Here is a 16,972-nt window from a genome sequence, read left to right as displayed (position 1 = left end):
TAATTTATCTTAAAAACCATTGTAAACAGATAAATTTGTTAGCAGGACTGGAGCAACACTTGTAGTTTAATGGTGAATTTTGGATATAATGGAGACCAAAAAGATGTGGAGTATTATAAAAGATGCAGGAGGAGATGACTAGCAATAGGACCCACAAAGGGGAGGAGGGAAGTCCAGGAGATTCCGAGGAATCTTGTTTGTTGTATGTTGGATATGTGATTGTAAGACTGTAATTCGAAAAAACCAAATAAATAAATGAAAGGACTCCAAAAGAGTTTCAAGGAGATGAGCACAATTTCCGGGGCTGGCGATTAATTTGCACCCCACCCGGCAACTGGAGATGCTGCCAATCTTTTGTCGGCGGCCAGGAGGCCTGACATCTCTTTCTTCCAAGAATTTGAGCACTGTGAAAACACAGCTTAGACCAGGTTTAGATTGAACATTGGGAATCCCTTCCAAGGCTCAACTCTCCTAAGGAGGCATGCGTGGTCTGGAGAGGTTTAGCCTTCCGAAAAGGCAGCCATTATGACTGGACGAAGCTCCTGATATCTAAGGATGTGAACAGGCCCAGCTGGGGTCCCAGGACTCACGTAGATTTCGTCAAACTTGCCGAAGTCCATGGTTTTGAAGCGATCGATGGGAGGGCGGATGTACTCACAGTACGAACTGCTCTTCACCACCTCCAGCTGCCGCACGCAAGAGACATAGGCCAGGCGAGACTGGATTTCGGCCATGTCAGGCACCTGGAAGGAAAGGGCAAAGGCACTCTGTGGCCACAAAGAGACAAGGTGTGTGTGTGTGTGTGTGTATTTTCCCTTTAGCCATTTCCCAATTCCCTGTTTTCCCCCAAACCTTGTGTAGTGCAAGGAATAACAATAACAATAACAATAATTTATTTATACCCCACCCATCTGGCTGGGTTTCCCCAGCCACTCTGGGCACAGAATATTAAAAACACAATAAAACATCAAACATTAAAAACTTCCCTAAACAGGGCTGCCTTCAGATGTTTCCTAAAAGTCGGGTAGTTGTTTATTTCTTTGACATCTGATGGGAGGGCGTTCCACAGGGCGGGCACCACTACCAAGAAGGCCCTCTGCCTGATTCCCTGTAACCTCATTTCTTGCAGTGAGGGAACCGCCAGAAGGCCATCAGTGCTGGACCTCAGTGTCTGGGCTGAAGGATGGGGATATCCTTCAGGTATACTGGGCTGAGGCCGTTTAGGGCTTTAAAGGTCAGCACCAACACTTTGATTTGTGCTCGGAAATGTACTGGGAGCAAATGTACATCTTTTAGGACTGGTGTTATGTGGTCTCGGCGACCACTCCCAGTCACCAGTCTAGCTGCCACATTCTGCCACACCGTGACGGAAACCAGAGCACATGGAAACACTGTTTACTTTCCTGCCACAGCGGTACCTATTTATCTACTTGCACTGGTGTGCTTTTGAACTGCTAGGTTGGCAGGAGCTGGGACAGAGCAACAGGAGCTCACCCGTGGCAGGGATTTGAACCATCAACCTTCTGATCCGCAGGCCCAAGAGGCTCAGTGGTTTAGACCACAGCATCACCTGCGTCCCTTTTGCCCTATACCTAGTTTGCTGCCCTCAGGTCAACTACCAGTCCAGTCCACTTCTGACAGGAACACCATACTTTGCTAGCTGCTGTTGCAAACAGGATCCATTCCAGAGGTCCAGCTGCATCCCAAGGAATTCGCAACTAGAGGACCGCTTCTGCACATCTGCACAGCACATAGTAATTAATGTTTCGCTATTTACATTGGCATTCCTGTGCAAAAAAGTCACTGGATGCCTCACAAAGAAAAGATCTACGCATTTAGAGGACCACCCCTCCAATATTTGAAAAGGTCCTAAAATGCATTATTAGTTATTATCTTGGAAGCGATGCTAAAGTGGAGGACTTCTTTCTGATTCGTGCTTTCTAGACAACAAACAAGAGATTCAACAACTTCTGAAAGCCTAGAAAGAAGAATGATGTGACAGATTGGTAACTAATGAGCCCCACCCGGACAGGAATCTTCAGCAAGAAGTTGTGGGGTGGCCTTACCTTGACCTTCTCAGCCCAGGGGTTGAGGCGCTTCCAAAGCAGCCACCAACCGGACAGGCAGTCTCCGTAGTTGCACAGGTCTGTTTCATCCTGACTACCCACATCGATGGCAATCACCGTCTTGGCACCCATGTTGCGGGCAATGTCAGCTGCATCAAGAGGAGAAAGAGAGAGAGATGCCTCAGGGAGATGGAAGCAACCTGGATTTCGGAAGGGATGGGCCACAGGAGATGCCTAAGAGCATCACAACAATATCAGAGAGCTGCGGTGGGAGAGGGCAGAGCGTTGCCGGTACCCTGAGTTGCAGAAGGGGAATCTCTCTTGTCTCAAACCTCTCTAGGGTTTGTAAGTGGATGGAAGAGTTGCTGGAGTCACCTGCCAAATCTCTTTTTTGCCGATGCCGAAACTTTGGGCCAGTAGCTAAGAAGCCTCACAAGATAGCACCATCTTTCTCTATTGGTTTTTGTTTTTGTTTTTTTAAATAATTTTTATTAACTGGCCAATCACATCAAATTAAATCACATCACATAAATTCCAAATTACAAAGCCAAATTTTTAAATTTTGTTGGGGGAATCCATACTTCAAGATCCAAAGGGGGATTCAGATCATCTTCTTATTACTGCGTTAATGTCCCAATCAGTCCCAATCAGTCCAAACAAAATTCATAATTCTATCCAGTCTTATCTTGGTGTTTCCACATCATATCTTGTTCATATAATTTCTATTTTTCCTTTACGATCTCTTCTGTTAGTCTCCTTAAGCCGATAAGCAAAATAATACTTTCTCTATTGGTTTTTGGAGAAGGGAAAAGCGAGCCAAAAAACCAGGCCAACTTTTCCCTCGGCTTCGCTCAGCAAGGCAGCTTGAGCTTACCAGCCTGCCTGAATTGGAGGAATGGCAGCATAGCTTGCAGAGGGGCAGTTAAGGTAGCCGAGCCGAGCCCCTCACCCAGACTCCCTTCCTATAAGCTCTAGGAAATGAAAGAACCTGAAATTTAACATCCAGGCATGCTAAATCATTAGTTAATCAGGTTCGCAAAATGGTTTTCAACCATTTCTTTTAACAAGTCCCCATTCGGATTCAACATCTTGCTCACATGTGGTTTGAAGAAAAGTCTAAACTGGCATCCACTGCGTTTAATGTCTAGTATAGAATTGGATTCAGCATTCTGAACTTTCTTTAAAATAATTTTCTAGCCCTTACGGTGTTGAATAGATTTAGAAAAACAACCACATGGGCAGTGAATGGTGACATCTCTGAAGGTGCTGAGTGGCTAAGGAGAGGGAGATGTTTTGGAGGGGGAGATTCATATTGAAAGAATGCCATCATCTGTTCTGAACATGGCTTTTTATTGCTCAGCCATCACAAGAGCTCTGGTTGCAGATGAGCACCAGTCAGTCAGGCCAATTGGGTGCTGCAAGCACAGAAAACCAAGCCTGCAGGGACAGAAGCATCGGACAAAACCAAGGCAGCTTGGGGGAAGCATCCGCACTGAGATGACCTCGTCCGGGAGGTTGCAATTTCGTTATCACAAATCTGGAGGGAAGCTGAGAATGGAGGGAACAGGGCAGGGGGAAGATCAGACAAAGGCTATACAGATAAAAGACCCAGAACACATCAACAGCCTTTCCTGAGATACGAAAGGAAGAAGAGTGTGCGTCAGCTCCACTGAACAGAGGGGAAAAAACCACGAGTCTGAATTTTACAAAGGCAGGGAAAGGATAAGTGTTAAGAGAGAGTTCAGCAAAAGACCAGAAGCAGAAACACAAATGTCCAGCAACATGCAGTAGCCTACGTGAAATGACTTTTGAAAGGGCTGCCTTGCGGCCCAGCCGTTGCTCCAGAGTGGGCATTGCTGCACAAGATCTTGAGAACAAAAGGACGCCCACATTTTCCTTCTGCCGTGTTACATACCTGCCTCTTGCAGTGCAGGCATTGGGCAAAATAGGAAGTAACCCATCATAAGTCCATCTGCAGTGCAAACTTGAACCAGGAGGAAACCTGGGAATTATAGTCTGGTGAATACTCAGAGCCAAACTAAGTGCAGTGTGGAAGAGTCACCATCCGATCTTCTAGCGTCGCCTTCCTTTTGCTAAAAGTAGTCACGCTTTGGGACAGGGCTGATATGAACTGAGAATGAGGCAGAAAGGTTCTTTTAACCCTTTCCCAACTAAAAATCCTGCCCACCTGGGCTCCCATCAGTGACAGAGGGGGAAACATACAGGTAAATATATATATCGTGCCCTATGTTTTTTGTTCTGTGATCAACAGCAGTTCCAGAGTTGTTGGGGAGAATTTGCATCAGAAAATTGGCATAGAGGAATGAGTGACCATAATCAGGCAGCCTCTTTGTTCTGTACGGTGTGACAGCTTTTGAGGAAGACCCATGTCTTGTTCTGGGTTTTATTCCTTCACTGTTACAGCCAAGGATTGTGATTTTTTTTTTTTAAGCAATGGGCAATGCCTAGCAATCCAGGATAGGGCCCTCCTGGTTGAGGTGTCCCAAATCTGAGATGTGCAAAGGCTCCAAAGGGATTTTTTTGTGGCATGACTGTTAGTTCCTAAGAGACAGCCAGCTTTTTTTCTTTTTCTTTTTAAAGAAATCATGATTGGCGTAGGGGCATAATTTTCCTGGAACACTGAATGGGACTTGCACAGGAGATGCTCATAGGTGGATGGTGTACAAAAATGTTAGTCCTAATTAGCTGCAGAGATAAATTGAAAACATTGTATTTGTAAATGTAAAATGAACAATCTGGCACAAGGCTTTCTTGGTTGTGGTGCCCCAGATTTAGAATGCGCTCCCCTGGGAGACTCTGCTGGTGCCAACGCTGTTCTGCTTGGGGGTTTTTTGTGTGTGAGTGAAACCCCCTTGTATTTTCTCAGCCCTTTCAGACCTTTTGGTTGTATGCTGGCTGGAAGTTTCTCCTGTCGCTGATCTGACATGATTTTTTTAAACAAAACCAAACTGTTGTTGTTCATTCAGAGAAGCAAACCACCTGAAGCAGTGGGACAATATGAGAAAAGAGGAAACTGAGAGGAGATCTGATAGCTATCTTCAAATATCTCAAGGGCTGTCCCGTGGAAGATGGAGCAAGCTTGTTTTCTCCTGCTCCGGAGGGCAGGACTCAAACCAATGGCTTCAGTGACAGCTCCGACCTGGTGGAATGCTCTGTCCCACGAGACTAGGGCCCTGCAGGACTTGATCTCCTTCCGCAGGGCCTGTAAGACAGAGCTATTCCGCCTGGCCTTCAATTTGAATTAGCCTGATCCTCTATTCCCTTTTCCCTTTCCTCTTCTATGAAGAAACCCTTTCTGGGACCCCACATTTAAATTCTTCCCTGGTCTCCTTGCTGGCCCTAGTAGGACCAACTTGGCCAATTAGCCCTGGTGATCATTTGATGTCTACTGACTGGATCCCCCCCCCAAAAAATGACCCCTGAATTTTTGAATTTTATTGATATTGATGCTGCATTTTATGTTGTATTTTATGCTGTTTCTAAGTCTCATTTTAATCAATGTTTTATATTTGCTGTTAGCCGCCCTGAGCCCGGTTTTTAAACTAGGAAGGGCAGGGTATAAATACAAAAATAATAATAATAATAATAATAATAATAATAATAATAATAATAATTACAGTGGTACCTTGGGTTAAGAACTTAATTTGTTCTGGAGGTCCGTTCTTAACCTGAAACTGTTCTTAACCTGAGGTGCCACTTTAGCTAATGAGGCCTCCGGCTGCCGCCGCGCAATTTCTGTTCTCTTCTTGAAGCAAAGTTCTTAACCCGAGGTACTATTTCTGGGTTAGCGGAGTCTGTAACCTGAATCGTCTGTAACCTGAATCGTCTGTAACCCGAGGTACCACTGTATTATTATTATTATTATTATTATTATTATTATTATTAAAGTCGCAAGAAAGGAGATTCTGACTAAACATCAGGAAGAAGTTTCTGAGGGTAAGAGCTGCTTGACAGCAGAACACTCTCCCTCCGGAGATAGGTTTTTAAGCAGAAGTTGGATGGCCATCTGCCAAGGATGCTTTAGCTGAGATTCCTGCATTGCAGGGGCTTGGACTGGATGATGCTTGGGGTCCCTTCTAGCTCAACAAATCCTCTCCTCTCTCTCTTTCTGAATAAATAGAAATGAGCATGTGGGCCATAGTCCACAGGGGCTCAAAGTGGAAATCCCCCACAGGTTTTCCCCTCACTGACACTGAGGAGCGACGGGGCAGGCAGGAGACCTGCGGGAGATGAAGTCACAAGCAGGTATGAACTGTGACCATACGATGCCTTCCTCTTCTTATGACTGCACTATAAAAAGGGCCTCCTGGATGACCAGCTCAGTCCAGCCTCCTGCTCTCAAAATGAAGAAGAAGAGAAGAAGAGTTTGGATTTGATATCCCGCTTTATCACTACCCGAAGGAGTCTCAAAGCGGCTAACATTCTCCTTTCCCTTCCTCCCCCACAACAAACACTCTGTGAGATGAGTGGGGCTGAGAGACTTCAAAGAAGTGTGACTGGCCCAAGGTCACCCAGCAGCTGCATGTGGAGGAGCGGAGACGCGAACCCGGTTCCCCAGATTACGAGTCTACCGCTCTTAACCACTACACCACACTGGCTCTCACAAATGGCCATGGGGCCTGCTAGAAACCTGCAAGCAGGATTCGAGCGTCAGAGCACTCTGCCCATGATTCCAAGCAAATGGAATTCAGATATATGGCTGCCTCCGGCCACAGAGGCACAGCATACCCGTTATTCTGTGAACCGCCCTGGGACCCCCCGGGGTATAGGGCGGTATATAATTTCAATAAGTAAATAAATAACGGCTAGCAGCCCTGGACAGCCTTATCCTGCCCTCTCTCAGCTCAGGGGATGTGGAATTCAGCGCTGAATTTTTCTGCATACTCTTCCCAACAGCAGATGTTAGTTTATTAGAGTGAATCCCTTTGTGTGAGCGGCAGCCATCATAAGGCACACACAGAGCTCCCAGGCCATTACTGTTTGTTCACTTCCATAACTTCTGGCAAGGCGGGGCTTTAGTCGTTTCCCCAATCCCAGCCTGTGTCCTCCTCGCGAGGGCTGCTAAAGGTGGATGCCCGCTGCTGAAAATGAGACATTTCAGGGGGTCGGGAGGCAAGGCGGGGTTTCCGCAACCCTGCTCCTTTTCCTCCGTGACCGGCCGATACTTGCCTGGGAGGTTGTTGATGTAGCCGCCGTCCATCAGCAAATTGCCGTCCTTGGGGTCGCAGAGTGGCGGTAGGTACCCGGAAAGGGTCATGCTAGCTCGCACGTACCGCCACAGCGAGCCTAACCAATGTGGGAACAAATGCAATCAGTAGAACAGAGAGAAACCCAGAGCAGCAATGAGCCCTTCGGAAGAGGGATGGAGAGAGAGGCCCACAGCACGGCTCCCAAGGCCACCTTTCCCCTGGCGAGAGAATTCTGCATGGCTCTCATAGGGCAAACTCTTCCGGCCCCAAACCTATCACATTTTTCACTCTATAGGACGCACCGGACCATAGGAGGGGGAGAACAGGAAAAAAAAATCTCCCCCTCTCCTCAGCGCCCCTTCAGCGAAGCAGCAGGAGAAACAGAGTCCCTTCCATTTCTCCTCCCGCTTCGCTGAAGGAGCGCTGCGCAGAGAGGGAAAACTGTGCAGTGCCTCTTCAGTGAAGCGAAGCCTGGAGAGCAAGAGGGATCGGTGTGCACCGACCCCTCTCGCTCTCCAGGCTTCAGGCGGCTATCCGCAAGCCTTCGGAACTCCCGCTGTGGTCCGAAGGCTTGCGGATAGCTGCCTGAAGCCCCCGGAGCACAGCGGGAGTTCAGGCGGCTTCAGCGAAAGCAACGCGAAGCCTCTGGAGCGCGGGGGGAGCTCTCCCTCTGCGCTTCGGAGGCTGCGAGTTGATATCGCTGAAGCCAAGGAGCCTGCATTCGCTCCATAGGACGCACACACATTCCCCCTTCAGTTTTGGAGGGGGAAAAGTGCGTCCTATAGAGCGAAAAATATGGTACCAATTTGCCTCCCCTTCTAAGCCCAGAAGCAGTAGGGAAGAACTATTCCCTTTCCATCTTGGCCCGCATTCCCATATTGGGAACTGTCCTCCACGGTGCACCAGCTTCCCTTGCCATGCAGAACCGCCAGCCCGGGGAAAGGGTGCCCGTGGGCAGGAGACAGGCTTGTCGTAGCAGACGAAGGGCGGCGGCAGCGGTTCAGAAGGGTGAAAAGCGTGTCCCAAGTCATCTGACTGTCTCCATCCCCACTGCGCCCAGCAGCCAAGGTAGCGAGGCGAACGCGATGCTGACCTGGGACATTGTTAACATAGCAGCCATCCACAAGCAAGTGACTGTCCTTGGGGTCGCAGAGAGGAGGCAAATAAGGGGTGTAAGATGCACTGGCTCGGACGTAGCGCCACACGCTCCCTGCCGGATGGAAGACGGGAGATTCAATCAAAGGGAGAGAGGGGAGGGGAGGGGAAGGGAGAGGGGAAGGAGCACAGGACAGGAAATGACATCATGACAGAAGCTTCAGAAATACAACGTGCACGTGGTGGGGGAGTGAGGGTGGAGAAAAGGATTCTGGGAAGGCTTTCTTCACTGGAGGAGGACCAGGGTGTGCATCCATCAATCCATTCGATGTGAGAGGCCACAAAACAGAGGAGGCTTCTTGCTGAAATCCTGCCCTCTGGGAATGCGGCTGTGCTTCCTATCTCTTGCACAGCTCTGCCACCTACCCACTGCTGTGCCGTGTCACTGAATTTGTTTCCTGGCCTCTCCTCCTGTTTAAGCTCCAAGTAGCATCTGAAGGGACGTGGGTGGCGCTGTGGTCTAAACCACTGAGCCTAGGGCTTGCCGATCAAAAGGTTGGTGGTCTGAATCCCTGCGACGGGGTGAGCTCCTGTTGCTCGGTCCCTGCTCCTACCAATCTAGCAGTTCGAAAGCATGTCAAAGTGCAAGTAGATGAATAGGTACCGCTCCAGCGGGAAGGTAAACAGCATTTCTGTGTGCTGCTCTGGTTTCGAACTGCCAACCTTCTGATTGGCAAGTCCTAGGCTCTGTGGTTTAACCCACAGCGCCACCCACGTCCCAACCTCTACGGTACAGCAGGCCAAATTAGGCCTGAGGGCCAGAAGCTCTCCATCGCTGGAGTAAAGGATATGGCACAGTCTTCAGGGCAGCCATCATGGCCAAGAGATGGCAGAGTTCCAAAACAGGGAGGCTGGTTCTGGATCCCAAATCACTGGGAAACCAGAGAGCCCCTGCCTATGGAGCAGCAACCATAGTTACCTGGATCACAATGAGCGGGATTAGGGCAAAAACGACGAGGAACTTATGTTTCATGGAATGGGGGTTGCAATGAGATTGATTTGTTTCTTGAGGTTAACAGTCAGCCCTAACCAGGGTTCTCTGGGTGACGAACCATCTAAACAGTTCAACAAAACACAAGGCCACTAAACCAACAACACAACAACCAGAGAGAGGTGGGACATCCCCTTCAGTGGGGTGGGGTGGGGGTCCAGTAGGAGACTCTCCCAGGGGACTTTACAAAGAGGAGTGTTGGAGTCCTTTAGCAGCCGACATGATGCAGACAGACTGCCAGCAATGATAACCTGCCCTGCCTTGGTTGGCTCCCCACTCCCAGACTAGAAAAAAGAGAGCAGGGTGCTACCAGGAGCAGCACTTCGTAGGAAACACTGGAATTTTCAGCCCCCCATAGAAGAGAACATAGCACACTCAAGCTTTCCTCTGCAGGGTTTCCCAAACTTGGGTCTCCTCTCCAGCTTTTTTTTTTTTTACTACAATTCCCATCATCCCTGACCACTGACCCTGCTAGCTAGGGATGATGGGAGTTGTGGTCTAAAAACAGCTGGAGTTTGGGAAACGCTGCTCTATAGCCAATCTCTTGCAGATGGCAGGATCTGCAATGAAGCCCCCTCCTCCACCTTAGTTTGGAAGATCCGACTCCCTAGGTATGAAAAGATATATACAGTGGTACCTCGCGTTAAGAATTTAATTCGTTCTGGAGGTCCGTTCTTAACCTGAAACTGTTCTTAACCTGAAGCACCACTTTAGCTAATGGGGCCTCCCGCTGCCGCCGCGCCATCAGAGCACGATTTCTGTTCTCATCCTGAAGCAAAGTTCTTAACCTGAGGTACTATTTCTGGGTTAGCGGAGACTGTAACCTGAAGCATCTGTAACCTGAGAACATGCACACACACACACAGCCTGACTACCTGGGGATGGGGAAGAAGGTGTTAGCTGTGTTAGGAAGGACAGAAAAGTGGGCAGAGAATGAAGAAAGCCAGGCAGTTATAGCCTCCCGGTACCCCTGCCCTGCAGACGGGCACGGCTGCTGTGACAATGTCCCAGGTGAGATCTGATGTTTGCAACAGTGGGGCCCGGAGGGGACACGGCAACACCCCCCGCCTCCCTTCTCTGCCCCAGACACGATCCATCCCCCTTCTGAAGCAGGTTACAAAGCTCATTCATTCATTGCAGTTCACAGCATTAAGACCGCTTGCCCACCCTTCTCTGCCCCGGCAGGACGCAGCTGGCAGGCACCCACTACCTCTCCCCCCTTGGGAAGGCTGGGAGAGGAGAGCTCTAGCCCCTGCTTGCCTTCTGGATCCCCCAAGACATGGGAATCCGGCACAAATATGGCAACAGTTAGTGAGTTTAGTGCAGAGCAGAAGGGTTACAAGGAAAAGCAGGCCGCAAGGTTGGGCTGGAGAGTGAAGAGGCCGTGGTGAAACAGATCACAGAGTGCTCTCTTCACTCTGCCAGCGCTGCCATTGGAGATGGAGGAATGGGATCCAATGAATGCCAGGACTCAACAAACCCCTGTCTCCCCGCCCCCCAAAACAACCCTTTTTGCAATCCAAGGGAAGTAGGTGCAACCTTAGTTCTTTCTGGCCTTCTCTAGTTGCCTCTAGAGCAGCGGTTCTCAACCTGTGCGTCCCCAAATGATGTTGGACTACAACTCCCATCATTCCTGAGCTCTGGCCTTGCTAGCTAGGGGTGATGGGAGTTGTATTTCAACAACATCTGGGGACCCACAGGTTGAGAAAGGCTGCTCTAGAGAAAGGCAGGATGCGAAGGACACATGTCCAGCCAAGTCTTCTCTATTAAGGAAAGGCTAGCCACTCTGAGGGGCCACCCCAGATTTGGGCGGCGACCTGGGTCTTCTCAGCTTCTCCTGGCCTGTCTTTCAGCAAGCTGAAGACCTAACTTCGCCAGATTGTGCTGGTAGGAGAGAATGAAACTCGGGCCTTGCTCTAATGTGGGGGCTCTTTGACCAGAGACAAGTGTGAGGCCATAAAGGCCTGGCCAGGATCTTTGGAAAGAAGAAACTTCTCTCTAAAGCAGGATAGTTACCGTATTTTTCGCCCTATAGGACACACTTTTTCCCCTCCAAAAATGAAGGGGAAATGTGTGTGCGTCCTATGGGGCGAATGCAGGCTTTCGCTTAAGCCTGGAGAGCGAGAGGCGTCGGTGTGCACCGACACCTCTCGCTCTCCAGGCTTCAGGAAGCTATCCACAAGCCTTGCGCGCCCGGCGGGAGTTCCCCCAGGCGCGCAAGGCTTGCAGGCGGCAGCCTGCAGCGCGGAGAACGGGGCGTCCTCCGGAGGACGCCCCGTGCTTCGCACAGGTGTCGGCAAGCCTTGCGCACCAGGGGGAACTCCCCCTGGGAGCGCAAGGCTTGCGGGCGGCAGCCTGCAGTGCGGAGCACGGGGTGCCCTCCGGAGGACGCCCCGTGCTTCGCGCAGGTGTCTGCAGCCTGCTGCCCGGCGCGTGGGACGCCCTGAAGCAGAGCGCCCCTCGCGCCGGGCAGACATCGGCCAGCCCCACAAGCTCGGGGGACAGCGGGGAGGCGCAGCGCCGCCATCCCACTGTTCCCCGACCTGGTTTTGGGGGGGAAATAAAGGGTAAATTTTTTTCCTTTATTCCCCCCCCCAAAAAGTAGGTGCGTCCTATGGGACGGAGCGTCCTATGGGACGAAAAATACGGTAAGTGGGGGCCTGAGGGCCACATCTGCCTCCCCCAATTTTTTGTGTGGCCCTCTCAAGGACCCCCCCCCCAAATTATCATTGTTTTATAGATCTATTTCTCTCTCTATCTCAATCACCCCATGGGCCCTTCCTGGCATGGTGTCATGATGTCAAGATGTTTTATTGTGGCTTTGCAAGGTTTCCCTCCTCCCCAAAATGTTGTCCATTAAACGAGGCTTTGCTCTGAAGGGCGCCTTGTCTTGGCTGCGAAAGGGGCGTTGAGTGGCGTTGAGAACTGAAGGGAAGCATCTGCCACAGAAAATTGTGCGTATTCAGGGGCAGGGTGACACAGTCGGCTCTCGCTTGGGCAAGCAACAGGCCCTCACATCTGTACCCCCCAACCTGAGGGGTCTGGGATCTTGCAGGAGACTCTAAGGGTACACCAGTAGGACCACCACACCTCTTCCTGTGCCAGGAATTGAGTGTTACGATCCTCAAATGGGGATGCGGGCAAGAACCAAAACTGAGGGCTGGAACAACAACAGCAGTGCAACAGACCTATTTTGAGCAGGAAACCAAGGTTCTATGGAGACACCCGTTTCCCTTTCAGCCTCATTATCTCCAACACCCCAGGGGCCTCTCTCTACGGCATTCCCTAAACCACATTTCCTTCCAATTGGGGGGCTCAAGGCCAGAAGTGTTTGGACATCATGGGCCGTCGCTGAACTTCAGGGGCCTGGTGAGTGAGTGTGTGTGTTTCGAACCCAAGCCCCCTGTGCCAGAAGAGGAAATGCACACTTACCATCTTTGTGGACTCGCATGGCGGAAGCTGTGATGTCTGTCGTCACGTTAAAATACGGGAGCCACAGATCCTGCATTGGACACAGCAGAGTGGGACAGTGATCACATACACAGGAATCCCGTCTTCAAGGGCTCTGAGGAGGGGGTGGCAAGGAAAGCCGCCAAGAGGACACATCTGACCTGCACATGTGAACTCACTTGCCCTCGCCCGAGTTCTATACCAGTCAAATTCTGCAGCTGGTACAATTTAGGCATATCGCTGTCTCAACTTGATTTGCTCTGTTCCTGGTAGCCTTAAGGGAAACATGCAGAGCCTTGCAGAGAAGGGATGGCTAACCTTTCTTCAGCCAGACAGCTGCTTTGATGGTGAGCCAGCCCTACAAGGGGTGCAGCAAGGGATGTGGTCAGCATACTGATACACTCACATGCCACACATGCACTGGGTATTTTAACACACACTCACTTGCAGTGCACACCCACCAGACATAGAATATCTTGCTCTTTTACCCACACACATATGCGTACACACTCATACTCACGCTCACTGGGGAAGACACGCAAACTAATGGCAGTGTACTGGAAGAAGCAAAGATCACCAGTGTCGAAGCAATGATTCTTCAACATCAACTTGGTTGGACTGGTCATGTTTTGCAGATGCCTGATTATCGTCTTGCAAAGCAACTACTCTATTTCCGAACTTAAAAATGGGAAGTGTAATGCTGGTGGTCAACAAAAGAGGTTTAAAGACTCTCTCGAGGCAAATCTAAAAAAGAGTAGTATAAACCCCAACAACTGGGAAACACTGGCCTGCGAGGGCTCCAGTTGGAGAGCAGCCTTTACCAAAGGTGTTATGGGCTTTGAAGACACTTGAACTCAGGTCAAAATGTGCTAAGAGGAAGGGACACTTGGCAAACCCTCACTGTGATCAACTTCTGCCCGGAAATCTATGTCCCCACTGTAGAAGGACGTGTGGATCCAGAATTGGCCTCCATAGTCACTTACGGACTCACTGTTAAGACTGTGTTCATGGAAGACAATCTTACTCGGCTAAAGAAGACACACTCATACATACATTTTCACAGACACACACACACACAAACAAACAAACCATGTACTGAGCATTCCCAGTGCTCCTCCCTCCAGGACTGGGGCGGAATTGCAGGAAAACATCGCCTTTTACTTTGCATAGAAGGATTTGTGAAAAGCAAACAGCAGCATTTCCACACATGCTCAAGTCCATTCTTGGTGCTGGCAGAAGGAAATGCTACCTTAAAGCCTCCTGCCTGCTCTTTGAGGTTAATCTCCAGACCGAGAGTTGCAGTGCTTAGTGCTAAAACCAGGGATAACAGATCCTTCTGACTGCTATTTATAGATTCTCTCGAAAAGGGCAGCCAGAGGGATTTGTAAACTCCCAATAAAGAGGGCTGATTGTCCTTTAGAAGTTGCTCTTTAAAGAACAGAAAAGCTTTATCTCCTGCTCAGATCAGCCGGGGGGCTGGGGGGTTAGAGCGCTGCCAGGGTTGGTGAGCTCCTTCCTGTGGTCTGGCAGGCCACATCTGGCCCACAGGTTTATCCTCACTGATGTAAACCAATGAATCTCTACTGCACGTGGCTCCAGACATTTAACACGGCAGCTTCCATACAATATCTTTATTGTCATTGTCCCATACAGAACAATGAAATTGAAAATCTACATAAAACATTCAAACCCCCCTAAAAACTCTGAAACCCCATTTTAAAATAAATATACTATAGAGACATCTTATGTTGCATCTAGAACCAGAATTCCACATGTGGTAATTAGGAGAACGAGCCACAAAGCAGGCACCACCAAAATTATGGATTCTGCAATCCCCACATCTCAACATCCTGCATTTTGGCAGTAAAAGGGTTAGCACAGGATGTTTCGGTGCTGGGGGCAAAACACACCACACCGCAGATCCAAACCCTGCCGATACGTTCTTGAGGAAAAGCGCTTGCAGAACCTCGCCATCAGGAAAGGGTAGGCCAAGACTCCAGCGGGCATTTTGTTCCTTGGAGGCCAGATCTGTTGTTTTTGTGGATGCTGCTGCCTGAGGCAGCCGCCTCACCTGGCCTCACGCACAAGCCGGCCCTGACCCAGGCCCTTTGCCAGACACAAAGCTGCCATGATACAGATCAAAATGGCAGTGGAAGAGACATGCACAGGCATCCCTCATGGTGGCCCTGGGAGCATACCTCAATCTGCTTGTCCTGGAACACCTTGTGAATGCTGGTGTTGAAGGCAGAGCCCGAGAACATGGAAGTTATGGGATAGGTGAGGTCCAGCACTGTGGCAAACACCGAATTCATGATCTGCAGAAGCGACAGAAAAGTGTCTTGATGTTAGACAGAAACGGGTGAAAAATTTAAGAAGGATTCAGCCTCACCGAATCTAGAACAATGGGCTTCCTTCCTCACTCATACTGCCTCTTATAGCTTTATCAAATTTCATTTACGTGTTCTCATTTCTCAACTTATTTAATCTTCTGCATTCATGCTAACTTTTCGGGAAGAAAGTGTTGTTGCGTACACAGATTAAAAAGCATGAGGGAGAGAGAATCCACTTCGTCTAAAACTCTGAATCTGTCCTCCCAGTAAACATTCAAGAATGCAGTTGGCCCTCCCCCATTTTATTTACTACCTTCTAAGGCTGGGCGATATGTGGTTTTCAACATTGTGAGGGTTTCCCAGCTAACCATCGTGACATAGCGACAGATCACGATGTCTGAAATAACAATGAAAAAGTCTGGGAAAGTGGCTGGGCTGGGGAGTGAGGGACCAACCAGGAGGAAGGGAAGGAGATTGCCTGCTTGCTTGGGCGAAGGCGGTCCTGCTTGCTCCCCTCTCTAGCTCAGTCCTGGCCTTGGCAGAGGGAGCCTGAGAAGCTGCTCCATCTGCCTGCCTGCTGGTCTGTTGCTTTGCCTTTGCAAAGCAAGCAGGGCTGGCTCTTTCCTCCCGGTGGGTTGCAGGAGTGAACATAGAAAAGATGTAGCCCACTTGCTTGGGAGAATCAAACGTGCAGGCAGATGTGCGATCAGGCAATTGCAGCTCCCCGGCCGCCACCAGCACCGTGCCTTTCCCTCCTGCCTGCCTGTGCTGGGGAGCCGTGATGTATCGCCAGCTCAAGAAATCTGAAGTAGGCATTGCGATCTGAACTTCGAACCTGTTTCAGACAATGCATTGCAATATTGCCCTTCTACCTACTGCCTTCTACCCACCTAGGGCTAAAAAAGGTTAAAGGATCCCTGGACAGTTAAGTCCAGTCAAAGGTGACTATGGGGTTGCAACGCTCATCTCGCTTTCAGGCCGAGGGAGCCGGCGTTTATCCACAGACAGCTTTCCAGGTCATGTGGCCAGCATGACTAAACCGCTTCTGGCACAACGGGACACTCGGATGAGTGCCAGCGTGCACAGAAACACCGTTTACCTTCCCGCTGTTGTGGTACCTATTTATCTACTTGCACTGGCATGCTTTCGAACTGGGAGATGCCAATGGCTCTGTGCTCTAAACCACTTAGCCTCTAGGGCTTGCTGATGAGAAGGTCGGCTGTTCGAATCCCTGCGACGGGATGAGCTCCCGTTGCTTTGTCCCAGCTCCACCTAGGAGCTCTCAGTCAAGAACCAGGGATGCAAGAGAGAAGCGGATGTACCCGGCGTGCAGGACTCCAAGTGGAAACTCCCGCAAGGCACACTGGAACGCCTCTCTCAGCTTGGGGGAGTGCCGTAGCTCTGCGGAAGGGCACCTGCTTGCATGCAGAAAGCCAACATCAACAATGTCTAGGCAACACGATGACCATATACATACGTAATAGACAATCTTTATGGAATTCCCTCAAACCATAAAAAGTTCAAGATGAAATCTTTAGTCTCAAAGCCTCTGAAAATCTTTAAATGAAGCGAGGTGCCAAACTTTGCACGATGAAAGACAAGCTGTGAAGCTTTGTGTATTCAACAAATATGATGTCCAACACTGAACAGTGATTCTGGATATTGACTACTGTTTCGTAGAATTCTTCGTCAGCGTGGTGGGTGGATATAGAATGCTTCATAAACCCATCTTATTTCGAATGAATGCAGCGACTACATTATTACACAAGC

At 49.7% G+C, this 16,972-nt stretch overlaps 1 protein-coding gene across 10 annotated transcripts in view; it reads right to left on the bottom strand.

The window, feature by feature from the left end:
* PNPLA6 (patatin like domain 6, lysophospholipase) overlaps window positions 1–16,972 on the bottom strand; it is a 77,160-nt gene that overhangs the window by 8,389 nt on the left and 51,799 nt on the right. For 3 of the 10 annotated variants that reach the window (XM_083592826.1, XM_083592831.1, XM_083592830.1), the window contains exons 28-33: window positions 15,071–15,187; window positions 12,855–12,924; window positions 8,370–8,486; window positions 7,257–7,373; window positions 2,067–2,215; window positions 591–743 (exon numbers count right to left, since the gene is read on the bottom strand). In XM_083592826.1, the coding sequence (XP_083448952.1) occupies window positions 591–743; window positions 2,067–2,215; window positions 7,257–7,373; window positions 8,370–8,486; window positions 12,855–12,924; window positions 15,071–15,187 (723 nt within the window). The remainder of the gene's footprint in view (window positions 1–590; window positions 744–2,066; window positions 2,216–7,256; window positions 7,374–8,369; window positions 8,487–12,854; window positions 12,925–15,070; window positions 15,188–16,972) is intronic. The other 7 variants (XR_014542967.1, XM_083592832.1, XM_083592827.1 and 4 more) reach the window with 3 other exon arrangements.

This window comes from Podarcis filfolensis, assembly GCF_964270895.1.
Source record: "Podarcis filfolensis genome assembly, chromosome: 17".
NCBI lineage: Eukaryota > Metazoa > Chordata > Lepidosauria > Squamata > Lacertidae > Podarcis > Podarcis filfolensis.
This window is presented reverse-complemented; position numbering and strand designations above follow the sequence as displayed.